This window comes from Lagopus leucura, unplaced genomic scaffold, assembly GCF_019238085.1.
Source record: "Lagopus leucura isolate 7727_CA_CO unplaced genomic scaffold, USGS_WTPT01 Super-Scaffold_100159, whole genome shotgun sequence".
NCBI lineage: Eukaryota > Metazoa > Chordata > Aves > Galliformes > Phasianidae > Lagopus > Lagopus leucura.
The window spans coordinates 21,330,292-21,345,598 of NW_024962335.1; the positions used below are offsets into that span (position 1 = coordinate 21,330,292).

The following is a 15,307-nucleotide window of genomic DNA, read 5'->3' on the forward strand; positions in this document are numbered from 1 at the left end:
CATTACATGATGTTATGGTGTGGAATACTGATGACCAAAAAAATCATAAAACCATGACACATACCTACTACATATTCACAGGACTACACCGCTGTAAGGTTGCACAAACATAATTGAGGCCTCTGTGCCTGTGTGGGGGTCTTTGGTGGTCTTCTGGGGAGGTGTCCCCCTACTCACTGCATCCATGTTTGGGCACAGGCTTTTCCAACACAGCTGGTCTCTAATGATTGGTCTCCGTTTTGGACTTGTGCCTATAGTTCAAGGATGTTGCTCCTCTTATAGAAGTCTTGTGGTAAAGAAGGATGTTTACTATAGATAAACAGTACATCTGGAAGTTATAAGCAGAACTAGAACTTTGAGTAAGCACCTTATTAGGCAAAGGGGGGGGAAAAAAAAGGCAAATAATTGTGAGGAATGCCTCAAATGATTTCTTTGGAGACTGGAACTCTTGTGGAAAAAATTCATCATTACAGTGGAGGATGTCCTGCAAGCAGTAGTGCCTGCTGTTAGAAAAATGAGCCCTTATATCTCCTAGTTCCAGTGCTGAGTCCCTCCCCTGCTGCCAGGTTTACATTCTTCACTGCACATCCCCTGAGTGGTTAACAAAGTCTTTGTTTCTCTAAGCAAGCAGAATCCACAAAACAGTCCCTAAGCCTTTATCTCCTGCTGTGTGTCTTCCCAGATCTGTTTGTTTCTTCTTATGCAGTTCTAGGTGCAGATGTATGTCTTACAGCCTTTACCTTTGGTAGCACACCCTTCCCCCAGCTATCCAAGGGAGGAGAGTACACAAATTAACATGCCAGCTGGTCTCCTCTTATCTCTCAAGAATGCAGGTACTGCATCCTTTAACCACAGACAGGAACTTGTCTAGTATCAAGCCTGAGGTGCATCTCTTTGGTACAGCATTCTATTACTAATGCAAAAACAGTGTCATCTTGCACAGGGTTCTGAGACACCAACTTGAATGTAATCTGGAAGCAAACTAGAATATTGCGGAGGTGCTGGAAGATGCTACTGATTTGCAGAAACAAACTCTCTAACCCACATAAAGTTATTAGAGCAGGTGCATCTTTATTTCAGCGCTGCGCCACACGCCAGGTGCGAGGGGGATCACTCCTCCTAGCATGCACACCAGAGAGTGGGATCTCGATACATTTATAATCTAAGCCATACATATTCAGCAGTTTTACCCAAGACCCATTGACATATTCATTACTTTTCTGGGAATTCATTTACATACCATCCCCTTCTCCAGTGCATGTGCAGTAGCTTCCATTGGATGAAGGCTCAATGTCTTCCTCTGCATCTGGTAGTTGCTCCAGGATGAAGTGAGACATCTTCCTCGCCGTTCCTTCCGACCAGTTCTGAGCTCTTCTCCTGCCCTGCATGCCTCAGCAATTTCTTATCCTGTTTATCTTCTCTTTCCATTGTTTTCTTAGGGGCCCCTTCCTCCTGACTTGAGAAAGCTCCCTTTTGAGAATGTGCTTGGGCCAGCAAAAGGTTAAACTAAGCAGTAAATTCCTCTTGGGTTAGCAAAAGGTTAAACTAAGCAACAAATTCCTCAAAGCAGTAAATTCCTCTTGAGTTAGCAAAAGGTTAAATTAAGCGATGCTATTTGTGTTATTTGTGCCTTTTGAGTTAGCAAAACCAAGCGGTTCCTTTTGAGTTAGCAAACCAAGTTATGGACCCTTTACATCTTGTGCTCTTCAACTTACTATCTCAGGACCTCTCTTGGGTTTGAGAGGACATGCAAACGACTGACTTACTGGTTCCCTCACTAGAGTGTATGAGTTAAGAAAATGCTGATGCAGCTGACAGTCATCATATCAGCCTTTCTACACACACGTGTTTTTTTTCAATTTCCCAGTGTACTTATAAACTCGTAGGAACTTTCAAAATTAGAAGGAGGAATCGGGGAAGATTAAAAAACTTAGCTAATGCTGTATTAGGTCAGGGAATTCTTAACCTACCCGAGCTCCCACACGCTTCACCTAGAGAACATACTCTGCTAAATGTTTAATGCGGGGAGAAAGGGAAGGCAGTCCCTGTCTGTGCGAGATCGGGGTTCTCACGCTCTTTCAGGCACGGCCGCGGCTCTCTGAGGCGGAGCAGCCCGGGATGTGGCGGGACTACACCTCCCATCATGCCCGGCCGCGGGGAGCCGCCGCCATTTTGCCGTTCTCCCTAACCGTTGAGCTCGGTCGGCTCCCCGTGCCCCGCCGTCGCTATGAGTCGCCTCAGGGGCGGTTGGGATGGCGGCAGCGGGGAAGCTCAGCTTCTGCTGGAACTGTGAGTGCCGCCCCTACGCCTCCCCCCGCAGTCCCCCGGCCCCTCTCCGCGGTGCGGTGGGCGCCGGCGCTGAGCTGCCATGAGGACGGGCCGGCTGCCCTCCGCTGGGGGAGCGGGACTGGCAGGGGCCGGCAGGCTTCGGGTCTGGGTCGCGGCGTGTGTCAGCTGGCAGTTGGACACGGCAGGCGGTTGGGTTCGGTTGAGCTCAACGGCAGCAAGATGGGTGACGGGTGTGACGGGTGGCAGGGTGGGTGACGGCTTGTCGAGGGCCGTCTGGCTGGAGTGACAGACGGCTGACCTGGTTTGGCAGGTGGGGAGCTGCACGGCCTTCGACAGGTCTGCAGGCGGAGGGGTGGTGAAGCTTCCCTGGTTGCTGCTGGACCCAGTGAGTCTGCTGGAGGGTGTTTTGCTCTGGCTCTGTCGTGCTGTCAGGGCCTTTGCGCTTATGAGGGAGGTGGAGGCGGTAAGGATAAACCGTTGGTTTGACAGCTGAAAAAAAAAGAGCTGTCGAACAGTTTGTTTTAGACTTATTCTTTTAAAGCAGGTAAGATTGTAATTGCCACGTGTTGGGAAAATTTCTGCTGCACTTGGCTGGCTCAGTTATCTTTATCCCAAAAAGAGGAGTTTTTATCTTGCTTTATTAGAATAAATGGGGAGACCACTGGGAGCATTTCCTGGTAGGATCTCTCAATTCATCAGAGTTCACAGACCCTTTTTTTACCCCTGTCCCTGGACTCTGTGGTGAGCCCTCCTCTCCCTCTTTTCCCACTGGCTAAGCTATTTGGGGTTTGCACTCTCAGTTTGCCTAGCACATGCTCATCCCCCCCAGTAGGTACCATCCTTTGTTTCTTTTGTTTATGCATACTTTGTAATCTAGAGTCGAGTTTGTTGTTTTGCTCAACTAGAGCTATCTTTGTATGCTGCTTGACAAAGTCCATCCGTCTTTGTCCTGTCAAGCAAACAAGATTTACAAGCTGGTGCTAAGCTAGCATCTCCTGCTGTATATCTGCAAGATAAGTTTGTTTGTCAAGTTCTTCTTCACAGCCTTTATTCATCAGCCTTACCTTATTTTGCAAGGACATCTTACCATTTCTTCTTTCATCTCATATGGTATACCTGGTAAATATATATTTTTTTTCATATAAGATGCGAGAATAGTGAAAACATAAATGATTAATTATCAAAGCATCAAATCATAGATGTCCTCTGAAAACAGGCAGGTTTTGAAAATAGTGCAATTCTTCTTAAGGTCAAGCTGAACAGGGCTCTGACCAACCTGATCTATCTGTGGGTGTCCGTGTTCCTTGCAGCAGGACTTGGACTGGATGACCTCTAAGGGTCCCTTTTCAACCCAAGCAATTCAGTGTTTCTTCCATTTTTTTCTCCCAAGACAAATTTTAAAACTCAGCAGCAAGAAACAGTTAAAAGTAACTAAGAGACTCAGCATAACTCATGTTGATTTCTGAGGAAGACTGTTAAGCAAAACAGACCTGGCTGGCCTGAAAGGGTCAAACAGGGAACATGCGGCCCCTCCTGAAAGGGAAGGACTGTCATGTGAGACTGGCAAGCGTAAGTTACAGCTTCTTTGTTCCGTGACCAAGAGCAGAACATGTTCTGTGAATAGAACGCCTTTTGATCACTGTACTGATCATAAACCATAAAAGAGTTAATTAAACAATGATGTATTACTGCCAGCTGCATGAATGTTATCTGATTTAGGTATTGTATACTCACATAGCAAAAAGATATAAAAAGCTTGTAACAACAATAAAGATTGCTTTTGCGCCACCAGAAAGTCTGTCCCAGGCGTCTTGAGCTGGTCTCCGTCATTTGGTGCCGAAACCCGGGAACGAACCAGGGACCTTTAGATTTCCATTTCTGTACGCTGTTGTTGAAGTGTTTTCTGCATATTGAACTAACTAGTTGGTCTCAAATGGCAGGTACCTATTCACACATGGCTGGGGTAGTCCCCTTATAGTCAAAAAAAACCAATCCACCCTATAGCAAAGTTTGTATTTTGATTTTAGATACAGTTTTTTCTATATACTACAGTATATGATGACAGTTTGCCTCTATCAGGATGAGTCTAGCTTGATTTGCGGAATCAGAGTCTATAACCCAGAGTTAGGTTATAAAGCAGGCATGCTTATTCAATGAGCTGGCACATGGGGGATAATTCCTCCTTATGCACACCAACAAGCAAGTGCAGTACAGATTTGTAAAGCAACCTTATGCATATTCAAAACGTGATGTGGAATTTAGTTACATATTCATTAATTTTCCGGAAACTCATTTGCGTGCTGCTTCTCCCCTTGACGCATGCGTGGTTCATAACAGGGGTCTTCCTTTGGTGGTCATGGGGATGAAGTTAGTCTCTTTGAGTCTTCACCTTTAGCCTAGTTTTGTGTTCAGCTATCAGAAGTAAACTGGTTCTTGCTGACAATGCCTCAGCACTTCCTTCTGATGTTTACATTCTGTCCATTCAGTTTACCACAGCACTCCATCCCTTATCCTGTTTTCTTCAGATTCCTGCTTAGCTTGCACCGTAATACAATGGCTAATCAACAACCTGTCATTCCTTAATTCAAGCTTGCCAGGAAAGTTCCTTTACTGTGGCCAAAATGTAGGTGTCATGTCAAATAAGTACAGGTCTTATGGGCAGCAGCTGAAAGAACTGGGGTTATTTAGCCTGGAAAAGAGAAGGCTCATCATTCCCTACAACGACCTGAAAAGAGATTGTGGAGACGTGGGGGTTAGGCTTTTTTCCCAGGTAAAGGCAACAAGATGAGAGATAATGGCCTTAAGTTGCCCCAGGGGAGGTTCAAGTTGGATGTTAGGAAACACTTCTTCTCGGAAGGAGTGGTGATGCCCAGGGAAGTGGTGGAGTCACTGTCCTTGGAGGCGTTCAGGAGCTATGTGGATGTGGCACTGAGGGATGTGGTTAGCAGGCATGGTACGAATGGGTTGCTGGTTGGACTACGTGATCCTGGAGGTCTTCTCCAGCCTCAATGATTCTATTATTATATAATTCTAAGTGCTTAGCCCCTAACAGAAGTGCGTGCACTTTCGTGACAAAGGAAGGCTCGCCCATTCTTTTGTGTATCTCAGTAGAATGCCATCCAAAGAGAAGGGGCGATCATACTGTAGTGCATACACAGGCTAGTACAAAGGTGCAGAAAGTCTGTCTGGCTTATCCTAGCCCAGGATAGGATGCCCCTTCACATTAATCAGCATGCTGCACAGATCTATCAGTGATAAGGGTCACCAATGTGGTTTTTAGTGCTTTGATAGGATTATCTGGGAAGCAAACAATCTTTTATCATACCTGCTGACAGGTAAAGAATTATCACATTTAGAAAAAGGAAGGGTTGTAGATGATGTAACCTGCATGTGCTGAGTGGGAGAGCTCTCATTATTATTCATCAGCAAGTTCATCCAACAGACTGTGACATGTCCATAGGGATCAGCTAAACGCAGTCCACATGAGTGCTCAGGCAGTGGCAGTGCATACTGGCTGATGGATCTTTACAGCTGCAGCATGTGGTTAAACTCTGGATTCTGCTTGAAATCACCGCCTCCTCGTTACAGTGTCTTCTGAAGTGACTCACTACAAGTGTTCTTACTCCATTGTAATCTTGTTTTGCATGATTAATCTGTTAAATTTATGGATCACGCTGCCTGCTTGCGTTCTCCTAGTTAGTTGTATATCAGGCCTAGTAATTTCTCTCCACACGTATTGTGGAGCTAGATACTCTTAACAAGTTTTACTTCCAGTTGGATATTGTATGGGAACTGCTGAGTCACGGCCTGAACCTCTGATTAATCACCTGAGGTGAGCCTTGAGTCAGCCAGAGGAGCACAGGTGAAGGCAATTCACCTGTGCTGCCGGAAGGGGTGGAGCCAGGCTCCACCCCTCCTGGACCTATTTAAGAGCTGGCTACCACAGGGGAAGGATCTCTTCTGGAGATCCTCCTCTTTTGGTATCTTCTAGTGAGCTCAACCCAAGGGTAAGCTCTTCTACTTATTCTCTTTTGTGATCCTTGTTTGCTTTTGCCTTACTCTTTTGATTATATTGCAATTATAACATCTTGGTTATACACTTGGCGAGCCAGGCAGGCTGAATATACTGAAATTAACATCATGTCTTTCCTGTGGAATTTCTATAAATGGGTCAAGGGGGAGAACAATACTCCTCTAGAGAAAATGATTCCAGGGCAGATCCCAGGATTTGAGGGATCACCCTATTATGAGTTAGCTGCCATCATTGAAAAATGGGGTCCCTTACGCGTTATGGGCAATCTCTCCCCATATCGCATGGCAGATTATTTTCAAGGACTTGGCAAGGATATCCTCATTACTAAAGAAAGACAATTGGCTGCCTCCATGGTGGCATGGCCACTATTAACCGCTTTAAATCATGCGGACTTAAGAAATAATACTTTAGAAACTAAAAATCAGCTTTTGAAAGACCGTATTGAAAAGCTGGAGCACGAACTTGGCGTTTTAACGGGGAAGAAGCCAATTCTACATCTTCCTGTAAGCCAAATTCGTAATATTTCAATAAATGATGACCAGGCTCCTGAATCAACAGACTTCGTTGATCAGGACAACAAGAAATCCAAATCAGACCTTGAATGTCCAATTCAAACTGATCCATTGGAAGTCCGTCCTGTTGTAACCCAAAAAACAAAAAAAGTACAGGACAGACCGGCAGGGGTGCCGCCTGATCAATGGCCCCCTGCCCAGACTCATTTACATGTTACAGCTCGACCATACACGGCAACAGAATTAATGGACTTAGTACAACGATTTCGGCAGAAGCCTAGAGAAAGTGTGCCGGCTTGGTTATTGAGATTGTGGGATTCTGGGGCAGAAAGTGTCTTGGTGAATGGCCCAGAAATATCTAAATTGGCCACCATGACCGTCCATCCTGCTCTCAGGCAGAGGTTATACATAGGCAATCAATATCGTGATGAAAACCATTCCATACTAGAATGGTTAATGGCGGCCTGCCGTATGGTATGGCCGAATAAATCAGACATACCGTTACATACAGGTATGTGGTCCTCCATGGAGGACCTTCAAAACTATATCCGTGAACTGGGTGTAAGAGAGGCCATCTATGAAGATACATTTGATGGCCCTGATATGGTTAAATTTTCAGCAGGGATGAGAGATTTAATTCTACAGCAAGCTCCCTCCCATCTGTACGGCACCCTAGTTTCCATATTAAATCCCCTTGTAGCATCAGAAGCCGTAGTCCAGCAGGCTGCCCAGTTAGTTGCCGACTTGGGAGAAACAGAACGCCTGCGGACTAGGCGCAATATTCGGTTTTTAGAGGAAGCAGAGGTCCTGCCGGTAAATAAAACCAAAATGCCGGCTACTCGAGCTCCTCCATCGGGACCCATAAGGGTATCCCGAAAACAAATGTTTAATGATTTAATTCGGGCTGGGGTCCAATTTGCTAAGATCGACCGCCAGCCCAACCACGTCCTTCTCCAGCTCTGGAGACAACTAAAGGACAATCAAAAATTCCAGAGTTACCCTTAGAAATCAAGGGTAAGAGCTATAGAGAGGGTTCCAACAACAACATGGAACCTAGAAGATTTTATTATTCCAAACAGGAAAAAGAAGCCACCTCAGGTGTCTCGGGCCACAATGCCTGAGCCGTCAGAAGCAAAAGAACTGGCCCTAGCACAATTCATGCAGTGACAAGGGATGTTAGTCCCCGTAGGGCCTCCAGATGGGACCGGAGGCCCTATGTAGAATTAACGATTTATTGGTCCCGAAAAAATACTCAGAGAGTTATGGCACTAGTAGATACTGGAGCAGAAACATCAATTATCTATGGAGATCCGGGAAAATTTCATGGCGACAGAGTGATGATTGGTGGTTTTGGGGGACAGACTATTCCTGTCACCCAAACATGGTTAAAATTGGGGGTTGGGCGTCTCCCACCCCGGGAGTACAAGGTGTCTATTGCCCCAGTCCAAGAATACATCCTGGGCATAGACATTCTATGGGGTCTGGCTCTCCAAACAACTGTGGGAGAGTTCAGACTTCGACAAAGATGTATCAGTATCCGGGCGGTGCAGGCAATATTAAGAGGCCATGCGAAACATGAGCCTGTTTGCCTGCCGAAACCGCGCCGGATTACTAATGTTAGACAGTATAGACTCCCGGGTGGGCAAGATGAAATATCGAGAACGGTGCAGGAATTAGAAAAAGTGGGCATTATAAGACCTGCACACAGCCCGTATAACTCCCCCATATGGCCGGTGCGAAAGTCGGATGGCACATGGAGGATGACAGTAGATTACAGAGAATTAAATAAGGTCACGCCGCCTATTCATGCAGCCGTACCCAATATTGCCTCCCTAATGGACACATTGAGTAGGGAGATAAAAACCTATCATTGTGTCCTAGATCTAGCAAATGCATTCTTCAGTATCCCAATTGCTGAGGAATCGCAAGATCAGTTTGCGTTTACGTGGGGAGGCAGGCAGTGGACCTTTCAGGTCCTGCCACAGGGGTATGTGCATTCACCAACGTATTGTCACAATCTAGTGGCGCGTGACCTGGCTGACTGGAGAAAACCTGATGATGTTAACCTATATCATTATATTGATGATCTCCTGTTGACATCCGACTCACTGGAGGCAGTAGGACAGGCAGCAGATTCATTAACTGCCTATTTACAACAAAGGGGATGGGCTATAAATCCCCAAAAGGTGCAAGGTCCAGGTCTGTCCGTAAAATTCCTGGGGGTGGTTTGGTCAGGAAAGACCAAAGTGCTACCCAGTGCTGTTATAGATAAGGTTCAGGCATTCCCAGTCCCTACAACATCAAAGCAGCTGCAAGAGTTTCTAGGTATATTGGGTTATTGGCGTTCCTTTATACCTCACCTAGCGCAGCTGCTAAGGCCACTATACAGACTCACAAAAAAGGGGCAGCTATGGGACTGGGGGAAAACCGAACAGGATGCTTTCCAACAAGCAAAACTGGCAGTTAAACAAGCTCAGGCATTGGGTATATTCGATCCTACCCTCCCAGCCGAGTTGGACGTTCATGTTACTCAAGACGGCTTCAGTTGGGGCCTGTGGCAACGCCAGAGTTCTGTTCGGACCCCCATTGGTTTCTGGTCTCAGGTTTGGCACGGAGCAGAAGAAAGATACAGTATGATTGAAAAACAGTTATTGGCTGCCTATTCGGCATTACAGGCAGTAGAGCCAATAACTCAAACAGCTGCAGTTATAGTCAAGACCACTCTGCCAATTCAGGGGTGGGTGAAAGATCTGACCCACCTTCCTAAGACAGGGGTGGCCCAAGCACAAACAGTGGCACGATGGGTCGCCTATCTCAGCCAAAGGAGCAGTCTGTCTTCATCCCCCTTGAAAGAAGAACTCCAGAAGATCCTAGGCCCAGTTACGTATCACAGTGATGCACCAAAAGAAATACTGGTCGCTCCACCAGAGAAGAGTCCCGTTCAGGAGGGAAAATATCCTATCCCTGAAGATGCCTGGTACACAGATGGGTCCAGCAAGGGCAACCCGAGCAAGTGGAGAGCAATAGCATACCATCCTTCCACCGAGACAATCTGGTTCGATGAGGGGGATGGTCAGAGCAGCCAATGGGCAGAACTGCGAGCCGTGTGGATGGTTATAACCAAGGAACCCGGTGATGGTATCCTGAACATCTGCACAGATAGTTGGGCTGTGTACCGGGGGCTCACTCTTTGGATTGCACAGTGGGCCACCCAGGAATGGACTATCCACGCCCGACCGATCTGGGGCAAAGACATGTGGTTAGATATATGGAATACGGTCAAACACAGGACTGTACGTGTCTACCATGTTTCTGGTCATCAGCCCCTACAGTCACCGGGAAACGATGAAGCCGACACACTGGCCCGAGTTCGATGGATTGAGAATTCACCATCTGAGAACATCGCCCGCTGGTTACATCAGAAGCTACGGCATGCTGGACAAAAGACAATGTGGGCAGCTGCTAAAGCATGGGGACTGCCCATACAACTATCTGATATCGTCCAGGCATGCCAGGATTGCGACGCTTGCTCCAAGATGAGACCGAGATCGTTGCCCGAAACAACAGCCCATCTTGCTAGGGGACACAATCCTCTCCAGCGATGGCAGGTCGATTACATCGGGCCCCTTCCTCGTTCCGAAGGGGCAAGATATGCCCTGACCTGTGTTGACACTGCAAGTGGGCTACTGCAGGCCTATCCAGTACCGAAAGCAAACCAGGCATATACCATCAAGGCACTCACTAAACTGATGTCTGCCTATGGGACACCTCAAGTCATCGAGAGCGACCAAGGGACTCATTTTACTGGTGCAACGATACAGCGCTGGGCAGAAGAAAATAACATCGAATGGCGATTCCACCTGCCATATAATCCAACGGGGGCAGGCCTCATCGAACGTTATAATGGTATTCTTAAGGCTGCCCTGAAGACAGACTCCCAGTCCTTGCAGGGGTGGACAAAAAGACTGTATGAAACCCTGCGGGACCTGAATGAAAGACCTCGAGATGGCAGACCCAGTGCCCTGAGAATGTTGCAGACGACATGGGCCACCCCGCTTAGGATCCAAATTACGGGCACTGATCATCAGGTAAGACCCCAGATTGGTAATGAAAATAATCTTCTGCTCCCTGCCCCTGAAAACTTAGAGCCAGGTACCCATAAAATAAAATGGCCCTGGAAGGTGCAGGTAGGACCCAAGTGGTGTGGCCTACTTGCACCTTGGGGGAGACTATTGGAGGTGGGAGGCTCAGTAGTCCCTCCAGTAATAGGTACATGGCCTACTGATATTATGGTCAACACTCCGATCTTTATTGCTAAAGGGACCCCCATCATGTCCCTATGGCAGATCAGGACACCTCCTTTGGTGCCTGATATCGTTATGCAGCCGCAGATATCCGGCCAAAAGGTGTGGTACAGGCAGCCAGGACGTGCCCCAGTACAAGCGGAAGTGTTGACCCAAGACAGAAATACGGCCTGTATCTTGCCCTGGAGAGCAGACCTTCCCCTCCTGGTACCTGTAAAACATCTGTATTACTCCCCGTGAGTCTGTGAGCCTTCAGGACCACCGGAAGGAACAAAATGCCATCAAGCGTTCCAGTGTTGCTGTCAGATCACGTACAACACCCGGTGATGGTCTGCATGGGACTGACGGAACATAGAATGGACCTGCACCTCAGGACCTCATGCTTCCAGGCACATCATCGAGCACTGGCCCATAGAAGAGTATGGACATCCACTAATCATCACTTGTCTTGAACTGTACCAATATACGTCGCGATAAAATTGTATAAGCGTCGCGATATACCGGATCTCTGTATTAGGGAAAGCTTACCCTTTTGTTAACCTGATCATTGGTTCACGCCGTGAAGGGGTGGAGTGTATGGGAACTGCTGAGTCACGGCCTGAACCTCTGATTAATCACCTGAGGTGAGCCTTGAGTCAGCCAGAGGAATACAGGTGAAGGCAATTCATCTGTGCTGCCGGAAGGGGTGGAGCCTGGCTCCACCCCTCCTGGACCTATTTAAGAGCTGGCTACCAGAGGGGAAGGATCTCTTCTGGAGATCCTCCTCTTTTGGTATCTTCTAGTGAGCTCAACCCAAGGGTAAGCTCTTCTACTTATTCTCTTTTGCGATCCTTGTTTGCTTTTGCCTTACTCTTTTGATTATATTGCAATTATAACATCTTGGTTATACAGATATTAATGCTATTTTATTAGTAACACTGCAGCAATCTTCTCCATTGTACCAGTAGGATTACTACTTGACACTCGCAATTACATTTTAAAACCCTCAGATGTGTATTATTTTAGTGTACTGCGTTGTATCTCACTCTAATCAGGTGATGGCCATCCGTGCTTTAAGCTTGTTACTTAGGCCCTTGGGTCCGGTGTTGAACTAGCAGAACTTGCAGCAGAAACTGAAAGTTGAAACAAATCTGTGTATGTGCAGCACTCCTTTAATAAGGGCATTGTTTGTAAGATCTTCAAACTTAACGTGCATTTATACAGGTGTTTCTGCTGCTGCTTACTGCTTTTGCCCTTTTTGCCCTTTGCTCCCACCCCAAAAGAGCATTGGAGCACTCTGGAGTTCACTCCTCTTTAGCATGAGAGCATCATATAAAAAATATTTAGAAACTTTTTTTTTTTTTTTCAAGTTACATTTTACATCCTGTATCAGTTTCTGTTTTCTGAAGTTTACTATTCCCAAGGTGAGAAATGACCAACTTAGACAGCTGATGCACTTTAAAGGCTGGCACATTAAGGTAAGCCTGTGGTTGGTTTACATACTATGTTTGGTTGCAGGCTGACTGCATAGGAGTTCTAGGGCCTGCCAAGGAGGCATTTAGCAGGGAGGTGGAGGCAGTTGGGGCAGGTAACAGCTGTAGTTGCGCCGAGGCTCTCAGAGCTCTGGCAGGTGTTTTAAGATCATTTGTTCATGCCCAGACATGCTCAGAACCAAGCCAGTTTCTACAGTCAAAAATGAGGCTCTTAGAGCAACAAAAGCCAAATAGCACGTTTTAAGGTGTTTTAATTAAGATTGTCACCACACTGTAAAGAACTGTTCTGCTCGTGCAGTTAGGAATTGCTTAGATTTGATCATTCCCTGAGTTGTTCATAGACAGCATTAACAGATGGCCAGCCCATTGCAGGTCAGCACTTCCCCCAGACTGTCAGTGTGTTTGAAAGCTGAGACCTTAAGGAAGGTATCAGAACGTTTGCAGATGGCTGCATCTGCATGTAGAAAAACGGAGTGCTGAAAGAGCTTCAGTTTCAAAACAGAGCTCCCTTGTGTGGTCTTGCTGTGAATATAAGTTACCTAATCTTAAAGAATGTAGGAAGATGTATCTAATTTAGTTGCTTGTCTGTTTTAGCTTCCTTTCTTCTGGTTCTTTTCTTCTGATGTGCCCAAGCTCTAACATCTGTTCTGCTTTTCTTTTACATGTGATGTAACTTGATGTAAGCTGGATTGCTTGTAAAATAATTAGTTATCAAGATCTATGAAGATAGGGAATCTAGTTCAGGTAGCTATGGTCAGCAGATGATAGAACTTTCAGTTTAGGGCACTCCACTGATTACATATGCTCATATTAAGTAACAGGGCGTGGTGGGGAGATATCCTTCCCTAGTTTTGGTTTTGCTCTACTGTAATGCTTTTTAAAGTCCTGTAATTTCCTGGAAGACAAAGTGTTACCTTTTGTCTCTGGATATGGGTTGGATTCATGCTAACTAATTGCCTTGTTTTACCGAGGGACTTAATTTTTCATCATAATCTTTCCCTGCAGAGACAAAGAAAGTTTCTTCTTTAGGGACTAGCTGTCTCTACGTGTGCCAGTGAGTGCTGATGATCTGAAGGTCAGTCTGCTCAAGGTGCTTAGAAGGCATTCCCAAAAATTGCTTCTGTTGTTTCAGTGAGCCTGTGATTTTAACAACCCGAAGCTGCAAAAGTGAAGATTCTTCCTGGTTCACACAGATACTTGAGCCCTGTGTTTCTCTGAGATTAACATACAGTGTTTTAGCAAAGCACTACCTCCTGATAGAAGCCTTATGTAAGTTGAGTTTGATTAGCTGGCAAGGGGGAGAGGTTGTTCAGAACAAAGAAACAGTTTTGGACCTCTGATACAAAAGGTACACAGAGGGCAGAATCATGGCACCCACATACAGAAAATGTGGGTGAAACGGTACATGTTGGTGTTACTGTTAGTTCAGAATCTCTAGCCTGCTGTGTAGGAGCATCAGGCTGTTTTCTTCATGTTGATGAATGTTTTGAAGAACGAGAGCGAAGGAGAAGGAGGCCTAGCTATTGCTAAGAAAAGAATGTCTATTTTGATTCAAACCAACTGGTGTTTCTGATTGCAATAGGATTTCAGCCAGTTGTTCCTGTGAGAGCCTTACTTCTCAGCCCAGGGCATCTGAGTTTCCAAGATATCTGTTGCTGATGAGACTATTTGAATACCTTGTGGCTGTATGGAACAGCTGGACCCAATGAGGTCCAGCTTTTGGGTTAATTGTTTTGTTTCTAATATGTGATGCCTTTTTTGACTGTGTAACTTTCCTATATTTCAGGTGCGTTAAGTATTTGATAAAGAACTTTTCCAGATACACTGGAGATATCAAGACATTGCCACCCAACGTTAAGGATAAACTAATTAAATTAATGAGTAGACAAGGGCAAATAACAGATTCAAACATCAGTGAGGTAAGAACCCACTAAGAACTGTTAGAACTGTTCCATCTGTGGTAGTTAATCCATAAGGATGAACTAAACTGTAACTCCTTATGTGTGACAACAGATGAATTCAGGGCTGTCCCTATCTTCACTTTTTTCTTGTTCTTTTCCCTACACTTTGTAATGCTAACAGTCATGTATTAAAAATAATAAAGCTTATACAAAATACATTTGTATGGGTAAGTAAATGAAAAACACTTTCCAGTCAGTGACAATTTACTTCTCTTTAATAAGCTGACAAACATAATCTCTTCTCAGTACTGCAGAGTAGGCTGTTTTAAACTGGTTATGCTAGAGACTGTAGTGTGTTTCAAGAAGCCAGTGCAAAATCTGGTAAAAGATTTCAGGAACTTGCTAAGTTTCTGTCACACTCTTGACATTAAGATTCATTGTCATTCTTTGAAATATGATTGTGCTAGAGCTCAAAACTGATGGTTCAACTTCTCTAACCACTTTTGCTCGTCAGCAAATGACTTTTCTTTGGCTGTAAATTAAGAGGCACATCTGTTTCAGTATCCATCCACTGTTATCTTGTTTGGCTTTGAAGGGAAGTGTGAGAATTGAGGAGAGCTAAAGGCTGACCTTGGTGAGCAGAAGATGAATGACTCCCTGTTCGTAGCTTTTTTGAGCTGCAGTTCCCAAGAGACACAGTATCAGTTCCACAGAGCCAAAACAGTGAAAATAAAGTGTGGAGGAGAATTAAAAGGACTGTGGGAAAACCTTCAAACAAACCTTTTTATCTTCTGTT

The 15,307-nt window shown here is 45.6% G+C and overlaps 1 protein-coding gene across 3 annotated transcripts in view; it reads left to right on the forward strand.

The window, feature by feature from the left end:
- The first annotated feature begins 2,160 nt into the window (after nt 1-2,160).
- AMN1 (antagonist of mitotic exit network 1 homolog) overlaps nt 2,161-15,307 on the forward strand; it is a 28,660-nt gene continuing 15,513 nt past the window's right edge. Inside the window, exons 1-3 of one of the 3 annotated variants that reach the window (XM_042889606.1) lie at nt 2,204-2,289; nt 13,616-13,685; nt 14,397-14,529. In XM_042889606.1, the coding sequence (XP_042745540.1) occupies nt 14,488-14,529 (42 nt within the window). In that variant the 5' untranslated portion in view covers nt 2,204-2,289; nt 13,616-13,685; nt 14,397-14,487. Of the gene's footprint in view, nt 2,290-11,988; nt 13,686-14,396; nt 14,530-15,307 lie in introns of those variants that run through there. The other 2 variants (XM_042889605.1, XM_042889607.1) reach the window with 2 other exon arrangements.